Source organism: Phoxinus phoxinus (genome assembly GCF_949152265.1).
Source record: "Phoxinus phoxinus genome assembly, chromosome: 18".
Taxonomy (NCBI): Eukaryota; Metazoa; Chordata; class Actinopteri; order Cypriniformes; family Leuciscidae; genus Phoxinus; species Phoxinus phoxinus.
The window spans coordinates 1596048-1606959 of record NC_136893.1 but is presented as its reverse complement, the minus strand read 5'-3'; the positions used below and the strand labels follow the sequence as shown (position 1 = coordinate 1606959).

General features: G+C 40.2%; 1 protein-coding gene across 16 annotated transcripts in view; it reads left to right on the top strand.

The window, feature by feature from the left end:
* The first annotated feature begins 8869 nt into the window (after positions 1-8869).
* lmnl3 (lamin L3) overlaps positions 8870-10912 on the top strand; it is a 22028-nt gene continuing 19985 nt past the window's right edge. For 5 of the 16 annotated variants that reach the window (XM_079589533.1, XM_079589521.1, XM_079589534.1 and 2 more), the window contains exon 1: positions 10557-10912. This exon is cut by the window's right edge and continues 181 nt beyond it. In XM_079589533.1, coding sequence (XP_079445659.1) covers positions 10714-10912 — 199 coding nt within the window. In that variant the 5' untranslated portion in view covers positions 10557-10713. Of the gene's footprint in view, positions 8925-9309; positions 9495-10121 lie in introns of those variants that run through there. The other 11 variants (XM_079589535.1, XM_079589520.1, XM_079589524.1 and 8 more) reach the window with 8 other exon arrangements.

Genomic DNA, 10912 nt, shown 5'->3' with positions numbered 1-10912 from the left:
TGGGTGTCTCTTCATCAGTATTTCCATGAGGGGGAAGTTGAAGAACATCTATGCACTTTTGGATCAGATATTACGAGTCTTAGCATCTTCTTTGTTGATGTTCTTGGCTGAACTGAAGGCAATCGACCAACTTATGGCTCGACATGTTGGTGAAGCTCTTTTGCTACGCAGCTAGACTAAAGAAACCCAATCCCATCATGCACTTCCCCGCCCTGAGGAATCCTCTGAAAGCGGGTTTTCTTGAGTCTAGCTGAAGGAATTGGCGCGGCGGGTGAAACGAATCGTTTGATGAATGACTGTCTGAATGCTGATTGTTTAAGGAAAACACAAACCACCAGGTGCCGTTGTTAACCAAAATGAACTACCTCTCTTCACACATGTAATCATTACACCATTTCAATGTTTGTTTGTTTGTTTGTTTTCTTCTTTTTTTTTTAAAGAAACACTAAATCCCTGACTTATTTATTCCTCTGACTCAAATGCTGGACTGTTTTTACCTCAAGACGTCTCCATAAGCTTGCAACTTACTCGCCTGTAATTGCGTCCATCGTATTTACAACTCGTAAATACAAACTTCCCAGTAGGACTTGTTATCGACCCAAGGCGGATGTTAATTAGCATTTCGTGTGGACGTAATTCCAGACGAAACGCTCGCGATGAGCGTGCATCTTGGCGACTCGCGCTAGCCTGACCGCTAGCATCTGTCAGTATTCACTCTTTTTCATGCAGAATGTCAAAGCATTGACAACCAAGCTAGCTAATCCCAAAGTATCCTAAATAAGCTAGTTTTAAGTATTGTCTGTTAAGCACTCTCGCCATTTGAAAACTGTGTATATCTACATTAGCAAGCATTGCATGTGCGTTGAAGTTCTCATCTGTTAATCGAGCTAATCGCATAATCGCTGCTCTATTTCTCTTTATCACAATATTCTGTCTGGATTTTTTTTAACCTCAATCACAAAGCATTCCCTCATAACGTTACATTATTATTTATAATAATAAATGCTTTTATTATTGTTAATGAAATCCCAGACAGCAACATAAGTTTCGGCGCAGATCCGGTACATGTGGATTCAATGCGTGCCGGATCTGGGCCGGATCTGGGATTAATTATAACAGTTAAATAATAATTAATGCCATTTATTCTTATTATTAATTACATTTTCTCTGTTTTTGAATACACCCTCCGAACATTGACGCTGCTTCCCATTGCGATGTAAACAATGCAGGTTAAATCTGGTTTTATCCGAGGTTTACACACACTCTCTCATCTCTACACCTTTATTAAGATGCGTTTTGGTGGATCGGATCATAAGTAGACGAGAGACACATTCCTGTTTACACCTCGTGTTTAATGGTCTCTTTTGTCCACTTTCAACCACTTCTGTCCTGATTTCTTCGAGGGGAGGGTCTATAAATGGGCTTTTTTAAGATGGTAAATAAGCTCACGTGATTTAACATACAAGCTTTCGATTCTGCTCTGAAAACCTCAGATCACACGGAGTGTGTTAGAACAATTGCGTGGTATGTTTTTAATCTTCAAACCAAACTTACCCGTATTTTCCGGACTATAAGTCGCTCTGGACTGGAGTATAAGTCGCATCAGTCAAAATATGCGTCATGAAGAGGAAAAACATATATAAGTCGCACCGGACTATAAGTCGCTCTGGAGTATAAGTCGCATCAGTCAAAATATGCATCATGAAGAGGAAAAAAACATTTATAAGTCGCACTGGACTATAAGTCGCATTAATTTAGAAATTTATTTCACAAAATCCAAGACCAAGAACAGACATTTAATCTGGAAAGGCAAGTTATTCAGCTCCACAACACAGAACAACAGCTGAATAGTGTCCGGCGTGTTAGTGAACACATTATCAGTTATTCAGCGACACAATAGCATAAAGAACATATACCTGGGAGGCTGAATAGGCTAAACTAACATTAGCCAGCGAGTCCAACAAGTCACCGGTCAGCAAGTTCACCAAGCTCCCGATCTCACTCCTCAACACTGAATACATTGAGTTCTTCCTCGGTGTCGCTTCTGAACAACTCCGCTAACTAGAGCGCCCTCTCGCGGCTGTAGACGGTAATGTTTTCTCTTGGTTCATCTCAGTCAGTATGAATTAATTTTGATATATAAGTCGCACCTGACTATAAGACGCCAAACTATGAAAAAAAAGTGTGACTTATAGTCCGGAAAATACAGTAGTTCAAATCCCCTTTGGCTAGTGCGATTCCCATAATGTTTACGCATTAGGTCAGTCCGTGTTTTTTTTAGTGGCTGCTCGAAAGCATTTGACCACATGAGCTAAATATGTTTACACTGGGAAAGCTTTTCGACTATCTCTGGAAGTTTAAAACATTCCAGACCCCGTTTACACCTGTATTTACCGTCGTCCACTTGTGATCCGATCGACCAAAACTGCCAAAAATGCTTTTCTTACTCAGTATTTGTGTCTTGTTTTCAGTCCAAATATGTAAAAATTCTTAAATCAAGATGCATTTACTAGACGAGTGAAATACATAAGATATTAACTCTTGTTTTCTGGGAGAACTCATCAAAATGAAGTGAGTTGATGCTTAAAAAAAGCAAAATTATCTGCCAATGGGGTCAGAAAAATAATGTTGTTTCTGTTTGAATTAAGATTATTTTTCTGACGCCATTGGCAGATTTTGCTTTTTTTAAGCATCAACTTAAGATATGATGTCTTATTTATGTCATTTTACTCATTTTATTTAAGAATTTGTAGATATTTGGACTGGAAACAAGACAAAAATACTAAGAAAGCATGTTTTGCAGTGTAATGCCAGATGTAAACAGGACCTACACACCTTCTATCAACTAAACCTTCACTGTCACCTTCAATTCATTTCATTTCCCCCTAAACCACACACACACACACACACACACACACACAAACAGATTCTCCACCAGCATTTGCTTTACAGACAGAAGTACTCAGCGTAGAAGTCATATGTGGTGTTTTATCAGTGATGGAGAGACTGACGGGTCACTTCTTGATGTTTTGACACACTTTAAACCGGATTCTCCATGCTAGCTCAGTTAAAGACCTCAGTGTGCCTACAACCCAAAGCCTTATTTTTTGGGCTTTAGTTTCAATGCAGCGTCTGTAGTTCTGCCCATTCACTCATGAGATTGACAATCACAGTCAAGACTGAAGAACACACGTTCAATTTGGAAATGAAGTGTTGGTGTTTGACTCTCAGGCCAGAAACACACTTTACTGAAGTGTGCAGATGTGAGTGTGTTCAACTAACACTCAGCAAGAGTGTGTTAATGAGTGCGTTTCTGTGTTGATGTGTGTTTAGAGTCGGCATGAAACTGAAGTTATGATCTATTATGACGTACACTGCCGTTCAAAAGTGTGGGATCGGTTAGATTTTCAATGTTTTTAAAAGAAGTCTCTTATGATCACCAAGCCTGCATTAATTTGATTTAAAAATACGGAAAAATGTAATAAAAGAAATTGAGAAAAGATGCATTAAATTGATCAAAAGTTACAGTAACGATATTTATAATGTTAACAAAAGATTCAATTTCAATTGAAATTTAACTTTCTTTTCATCAAGAAAGCCTGAAAAAAACTTTTTTAAACATTAATATTAATAATCATAAATGTTTCTTGATCATCAGATCATCATATTACACTGATTTCTGGAGGATCATGTGACACTGAAGACTGGAGTAATGATGATAAATTCAGCTTTGATCACAGGAATAAATTACACTTTAAAATATAATAAAATAGAAAGCAGTTATTTTAAATTGTAATAATATTTACAAATATTTTTTTTATTTTTTTTTATTATCAAATAAATGCAGTCTTGGTGAGCAGAAGAGACTTCTTTTAAAAACATTAAAAATCTTACCAATCCATAACTTTTGAACGGGAGTGTATATCAAAGTGAAATGGCTTCTTGAGCGAGAAAAAATAATTGGACTTTTTTTTTTTTTTTCATTGGAAATTGATAGGAATGTTGGCGAAGTTATTCTGTTATAAGATTACAATGCACAATATTCCATAAAATATTGCCATTTTGAAATCTGAAAGAGTAAATCACGCTCACGTCTGTTATATAATGGCTATAACGAAACCTCAATGGCGCGTTAAATACGAGTCCGTGTTTCTGGAAGCGCTTGCGTTCACACACTTGTGTTTGAGTGAATCCGTTCAGTCTAACTGTGATTCTCGGCTCTCAGAACCGAACCAAACCAAAACCACAGGAACATCTGTATGGTTTCTTAGCGATCCGAACACACCGGGTCTCAGACAGACGGTCCGAGAGAACGCTCCTGGAATCGGGTGCCTTATTTCCCATATAACTGTCACTCAAAAGCATGATTGTTACATATGCAGGTTTCTTTTACTCTCTCTTAGGTAAAATTATGGCATTTTCTAGCAAGAAATAGTCAGTGTTGTGACGATTATAATAGTAATTTACTTTTAGTTCGCCTTGAGAAACGTTTCATTTTATATCACTGATTTGATTTGTTCATTACTTGGTTGCAGGTGTTTTCAAGGAATGAATGATTATTCATGTAATTTTGGGATGAGCGGCACTTTTATCACGCCGCTCCGGATCCGGTACTCGTCTGTTTGAGACGTATTCACCACTGACTCTGGTTCGGCCAGGCTTTCTCTTCAGAATTGGCATCATTTACTCGCCCTCGTGTAATTCCAAACTTTTCTTCTGTGAAACACAAAAACCAGATGTTTATATTTGTTATTTTAACCCAGAGAAGAGCAACAGTGTTGGCCCAGATCGGGCCAGATGTGGACTCCGCGCGGCCCAGATGTGGACTCCGCGGGGCCCAGATGTGGACTCCACGCGGCCCAGATGTGGCCTCCGCGGGGCCCAGATGTGGACTCCGCGCGGCCCAGATGTGGACTCCGCGGGGCCCAGATGTGGACTCCGCGCGGCCCAGATGTGGACTCCGCGGGGCCCAGATGTGGACTCCACGCGGCCCAGATGTGGCCTCCGCGGGGCCCAGATGTGGACTCCGCGCGGGCCAGATGTGGACTCCGCGTGGCCCAGATGTGGACTCCGCGCGGGCCAGATGTGGACTCCGCGCGGGCCAGATGTGGACTCCGCGCGGGCCAGATGTGGCCCAGATGTGGACTCCGCGCGGGCCAGATGTGGACTCCGCGCGGGCCAGATGTGGACTCCGCGCGGGCCAGATGTGGACTCCGCGCGGGCCAGATGTGGACTCCGCGCGGGCCAGATGTGGACTCCGCGCGGGCCAGATGTGGACTCCGCGCGGGCCAGATGTGGACTCCGCGCGGGCCAGATGTGGACTCCGCGCGGGCCAGATGTGGACTCCGCGCGGGCCAGATGTGGACTCCGCGCGGGCCAGATGTGGACTCCGCGCGGGCCAGATGTGGACTCCGCGCGGGCCAGATGTGGACTCCGCGCGGGCCAGATGTGGACTCCGCGCGGGCCAGATGTGGACTCCGCGCGGGCCAGATGTGGACTCCGCGCGGGCCAGATGTGGACTCCGCGCGGGCCAGATGTGGACTCCGCGCGGGCCAGATGTGGACTCCGCGCGGGCCAGATGTGGACTCCGCGCGGGCCAGATGTGGACTCCGCGCGGGCCAGATGTGGACTCCGCGCGGGCCAGATGTGGACTCCGCGCGGGCCAGATGTGGACTCCGCGCGGGCCAGATGTGGACTCCGCGCGGGCCAGATGTGGACTCCGCGCGGGCCAGATGTGGACTCCGCGCGGGCCAGATGTGGACTCCGCGCGGGCCAGATGTGGCCCAGATGTGGACTCCGCGCGGGCCAGATGTGGCCCAGATGTGGACTCCGCGCGGGCCAGATGTGGCCCAGATGTGGACTCCGCGCGAGCCAGATGTGGCCCAGATGTGGACTCCGCGCGGGCCAGATGTGGCCCAGATGTGGACTCCGCGCGGGCCAGATGTGGCCCAGATTTGGACTCCGCGCGGGCCAGATGTGGCCCAGATTTGGACTCCGCGCGGGCCAGATTTGGACTCCGCGTGGGCCAGATGTGGGCCAGATTTGGACTCCGCATGGGCCAGATGTGGGCCAGATGTGGACTCCGCGCGGGCCAGATGTACAACGAAAGTGGGCTGTGATTTTATCCTGCCAAATATAGTGTTTATGAAACTTATATGCTTCTTTTGTTTATTCTTTTTGGTATTTGGCTTCTCAATCACTGTCCACTTTCTCTGTGCGGTAAAAACATAATCTGTTGTGTTTCATGGGAGAACAAAAATAATACAGCGAGTTAAACCTGATCAATATGGAAAAATTATTCCTAAAATAGTTCAATTCTCCCAGAAAGAAATGCATTAAAGTTGTTGAACGTGGTCGTGAACAAACATGTTCTCCCCAACACTCTTCATCAGTGTGCATCTTACATCAGTTTTGAAGTGAAATCGGTGGTGGATCACGGGTTTGGATCTCCAAGATCTCAAAACACACCTCACACACTTAGAAACACATGAAACGCTCAAATCCGCAATGTATAATGTTGCGTTGTGTGATTCTGGTCTGTACCGTCTCATACGTGTTGATCGCTTCTTCTTTTTTTTCTCCTTGAATGTCCATTACACATTATTTTGTGCATTGTATGTAGTAAATGAGATGTTTTGGAAAATAAATCACAAATAAACAGCTGTATATACTGATGCATAACCTGTGAGTCTGTCTAATCAATCAAACACTATATAAATGCAGTCCATTTACCATTTACCATCAAACAATTCTTGAAAAGTCTTGTTTCCAGTCCAAATATCAAAAAATTCTTAAATCAAGATGCATTTACTAGATGAGTGAAATTACTTAAGATATTATGTCCTGTTTTTTTGGGTGAATTAATCAAAATTAAGTGAGTTTTTGCTTAAAACAAGCAGAATTATCTGCCAATGGGGTCAGAAAAATAATCTTAATTCAAACAGAAACAATGTTATTTTTCTGACCCCATTGGCAGATAATTCTGCTTGTTTTAAGCAAAAACTCACTTAATTTTGATTTATTTCCCCAGAAAACAAGACTTAATATCTTAAGTAATTTCACTCATCTAGTAAATGCATCTTGATTTAAGAACTTTTAGATATTTGGACTGAAAACAAGACAGAAACACTGAGTAAGAAAAGTGTTCAACACAAACTACCTCAGAGAAGATTGAAGAACGTGTGGATCTCCACGTCAGAAATATCCGATATATCGGATCCGATCCCGAAGATACGAGTCTTCTCTCGGAGAAAACCTGGGAAGAGCAGAAGCAGGAGAAGGGATGAGAATAAAAAGATTGAATACTCTTACTTGTGAATGTTTCAGTGTTCAGACTTATAAATCAAATTAACCCCCTTTTTCTAATAGACGTGAAAATGCACATTCCGAACTTAAATGTTTGTAATTCAAGAATGCTTTGGAATATAGATGTGAGATTGGTCTTGTTTTAAAGAAGACATTTGGCAGATTTGTGTAGAAGTGAAATAAATTAAGAAATTTAAACAGAAAAAAAGTTATAGAAGTTTGAGTTTATGAAAATGTACAATGTTAAAAATTGAATTATTCATATTTTATATGAAATATATATTTTCAAAACCTGGTGGACTCTAAAAATGCTAAAAAATCAAAGCCAAAAATCTGAACAAGTTGTGTTTCTAATGTTAGGTTGATATCTCTTGAAATCAGCGTTCAGTGAGATGTAGTTTGTGCGCAGTACCACACTTCTCCACTAGTGGACATCACTGCCCATATAAGGGCGTCTCCATCTCCATATGTGGTTTGAGTCTGAACCATTATTTTTACAATTTTCATACAATTTATGAAGTACACATCCTATTCAGAAGTAGTGTTGGAAGTTTGGCAGATTTTGAAATGAATTAAACCTCTAAGAAACACAAAAGATCGCGTATGTGCATTATAGCTCGCTGCACATCACTAATGCTGAATCTATTATTATTTTCTTTATATTTAAAACATTTTCAGACCTTTTCTTCTAAAAGAATTGAACGGATGCTATCTTTTGAACTCTTGGCATGAAAACAGAAACTGGGGTTTCTACCATTCTTTCATGATTTTTCATGTTCATCACTATTTCATAATAAAGGTCTGAACTCGCCTTAGGAGTGTGAACATATTCTTGTTGCAAATTGATAAATTACGGCTCCTCTGTAATGTATTTTAAAAATCAGTCACCAAATATGTAAACTAGAGATTGTAAGCTTTCAAATTATATAGTTTGTCAAGATTAGTTTTGGTTTAGGATATTATATGCCAATATAAGGGGTTAAAGTAACACACTTATCCTATTTTCTTAGGAAAAAGCTTTTAAATGTGTGATGTTGTTGATCAGCGATGAGTTTTAAGGGATAAACTGTGTTGACTGCAGGGGGACTTTAATTAATGACCCAAACTTGCTCTTAAAGTCTTGCTCTTGCTGCTCTCTACTGGCGTAACTGTGTAACGGCACTGAAGTCTTCAATAAACCCCACTCACAGCACGCCAACATTATAATATTACACATATTGCACAATAACTGCCATTATAAACTTTGTTTTTAATATATATTATTAAATAAGCTGTATTTTGAATACCTTATACCTGTTATTTGAGTTGGAAAAAAACAACTCTTTTGTGCAAACAAGTAATTATTGACAATGAAATCCTTTGTTTTCTTCTGTTATGGCACATTTTTAATAAGAATATAATAAGTTTATGCCTCTTTTCTATTGGCTATTTCTATCATTAATGTTCCCACAACTAAAGTTGTCACAGTCACACTTCAATCATTTGAACAATTTTGTTTTGTTAATATTTTTTTATTGACCTTTTTTATTTATTTGAATGAATGAATGAATAAAGATATTGTTTGATAAGTGAGATCTCTGATTGTAGTCCTTGGAAAACCAAAGTAGCAGTGCTTGAAGGTAGGCCTACATTTCATTTTACAGAATCTGTACGAACATATATATTTAATAAAAATTAACAAAACATTACTTACACATTACAAAACACACATTACAAGTACTTCCGAATAGGGATTAACAATGTTTTCTCAAAGACTGTTAAATGTGATGCTTAATTGTGTGGCAAATGATCCACTTTTCCTGTAGCTTTTGTTCCAACTATTTTTCCCGGTTAATTCCATTAAAATTATTCTGCAAAAAAATAAACAAAAGGCCAGGAAAGAGACGGTGTACATTATAATTTCAAAAAATTATGTAGGCTATCCCAGGAAACATTACAAACTAATCTACTAAAAAAACAATGATAGGCCTATATAAAAACATTGACTTCCAGTGTGTAGTAATACGATAAAAAAGAAGCAAAATAGCCTCTTCAAGTAGTTTTAGGAGAATGACTCGATTGTGTTGACATTATTTGTTTAAGCAAATTTACTGATTGTATATTGAAAATTACATAATTAGTGGAGGTGAAGTTCTGGTTATTAAACACGTGACTTAGAAAATAGTACACTTAGCACCTCAGCGCCCAAGGTCTGTATTCAAAGTTGTATATGATATTATTAAAAGTTTCTCTATATGGTGAACATTTTCGAAACTTTATTTGAAAGTAGGCCTATGTTTTTTGGGACGTTTGTTCAGAATTTATCAGTGTCGTTATTGTTAAGTCATTACGATAAACTTCTGTCAGAAGTCCTGAAAAAACGCGCTGTCTTGTTAGATATCCGCTGTCAAACTATATTTTGTCTAAATGTCACTTTCGTTATTCATGTTATTTTGATGATTTTTATAGTTTACCTCAGAAAAACCTGTCAGAGACGTACTGGGAAAAGGCGCGAAATAAAGACCGCGCTTGATTGTCAGAATATTATATCAAATTACATTTTCTCAGAGTGTCTGTGTCGTTATTTTGATTGCTTTTTAAAAATCATTAATACAGTTTATTAACCTCATAAAATCCTCTCAGACGTGAAGTCACGCCACCGAAATCCGCAGCATTTTGTTATCAGATAATCAGAATATCTGCTGTCAAACGATATAAGCAAATATATATATATGTGTGTGTGTGTGTGTGTGTGTCATTTATTAAAAAAAAAAAAAAACCGTAGTGTATGGCAAAATGTATATATTTTATATATATATATTTTTTTAAACGTACAGTTTAAGGCACTTTAAAAAACAAAACAATTTACGTTATCAATATACCTGAGTACTATAAACTATACTTAGTTAATAAACACATATTTAGATGCTTGTTGTGCCACAATATTAATACGACATACGTTTGCTGCGTTTGTTTTTATCGGATCTTTCCCTTTAAATCCGGCCGGTCCTGTGATGTGACGTCATCACCGCACAGCTGACGGTAATGAAGCGCAAACTGAGTGTTTAGTGTGTGTGAGAGAAACAGCTGCAAATCCCGTGTTTTTTGGACTTCACACATCCCGGTAACACACACGTCAAACGTTAGTTTTATTCCACTTCTCTGAGTTTGTGTCAGGAAATCAGAGCTAGTCAGTTCTTTTATAGTCGTTTTTTTTAGAGAGAGAGAGAGTGCGACAGTTATTACAAACTCCTGTCACACACACACACACACACACATACGTGTTTGAGCGACTGTCACGCGTCAAAACCCCAGTTTTATTCCACCTCCTCTTGAGTATGTGTCAGGAAATCTGTGTTTTCTGTGGAAATCTGCTCTTACATTCGTTTTTTGTGTGTGTTTTGTTTTAAAGAAAGTGCGTCAGTTATCATGATCACCTCAAGCCCGATGGAGAGCCGCGCGTCCACAGTGCGCACCTCCAGGCGGAGCGGCGCGGGCGCGTCCCCGTCCACCGTGAGCCCGACGCGCGTCACGCGCTTGCAGGAGAAAGAGGATTTGCGGCATTTGAACGACCGACTCGCGAATTACATTGAGCGGGTCCGACAACTGGAGAATGACAAGTCATCCA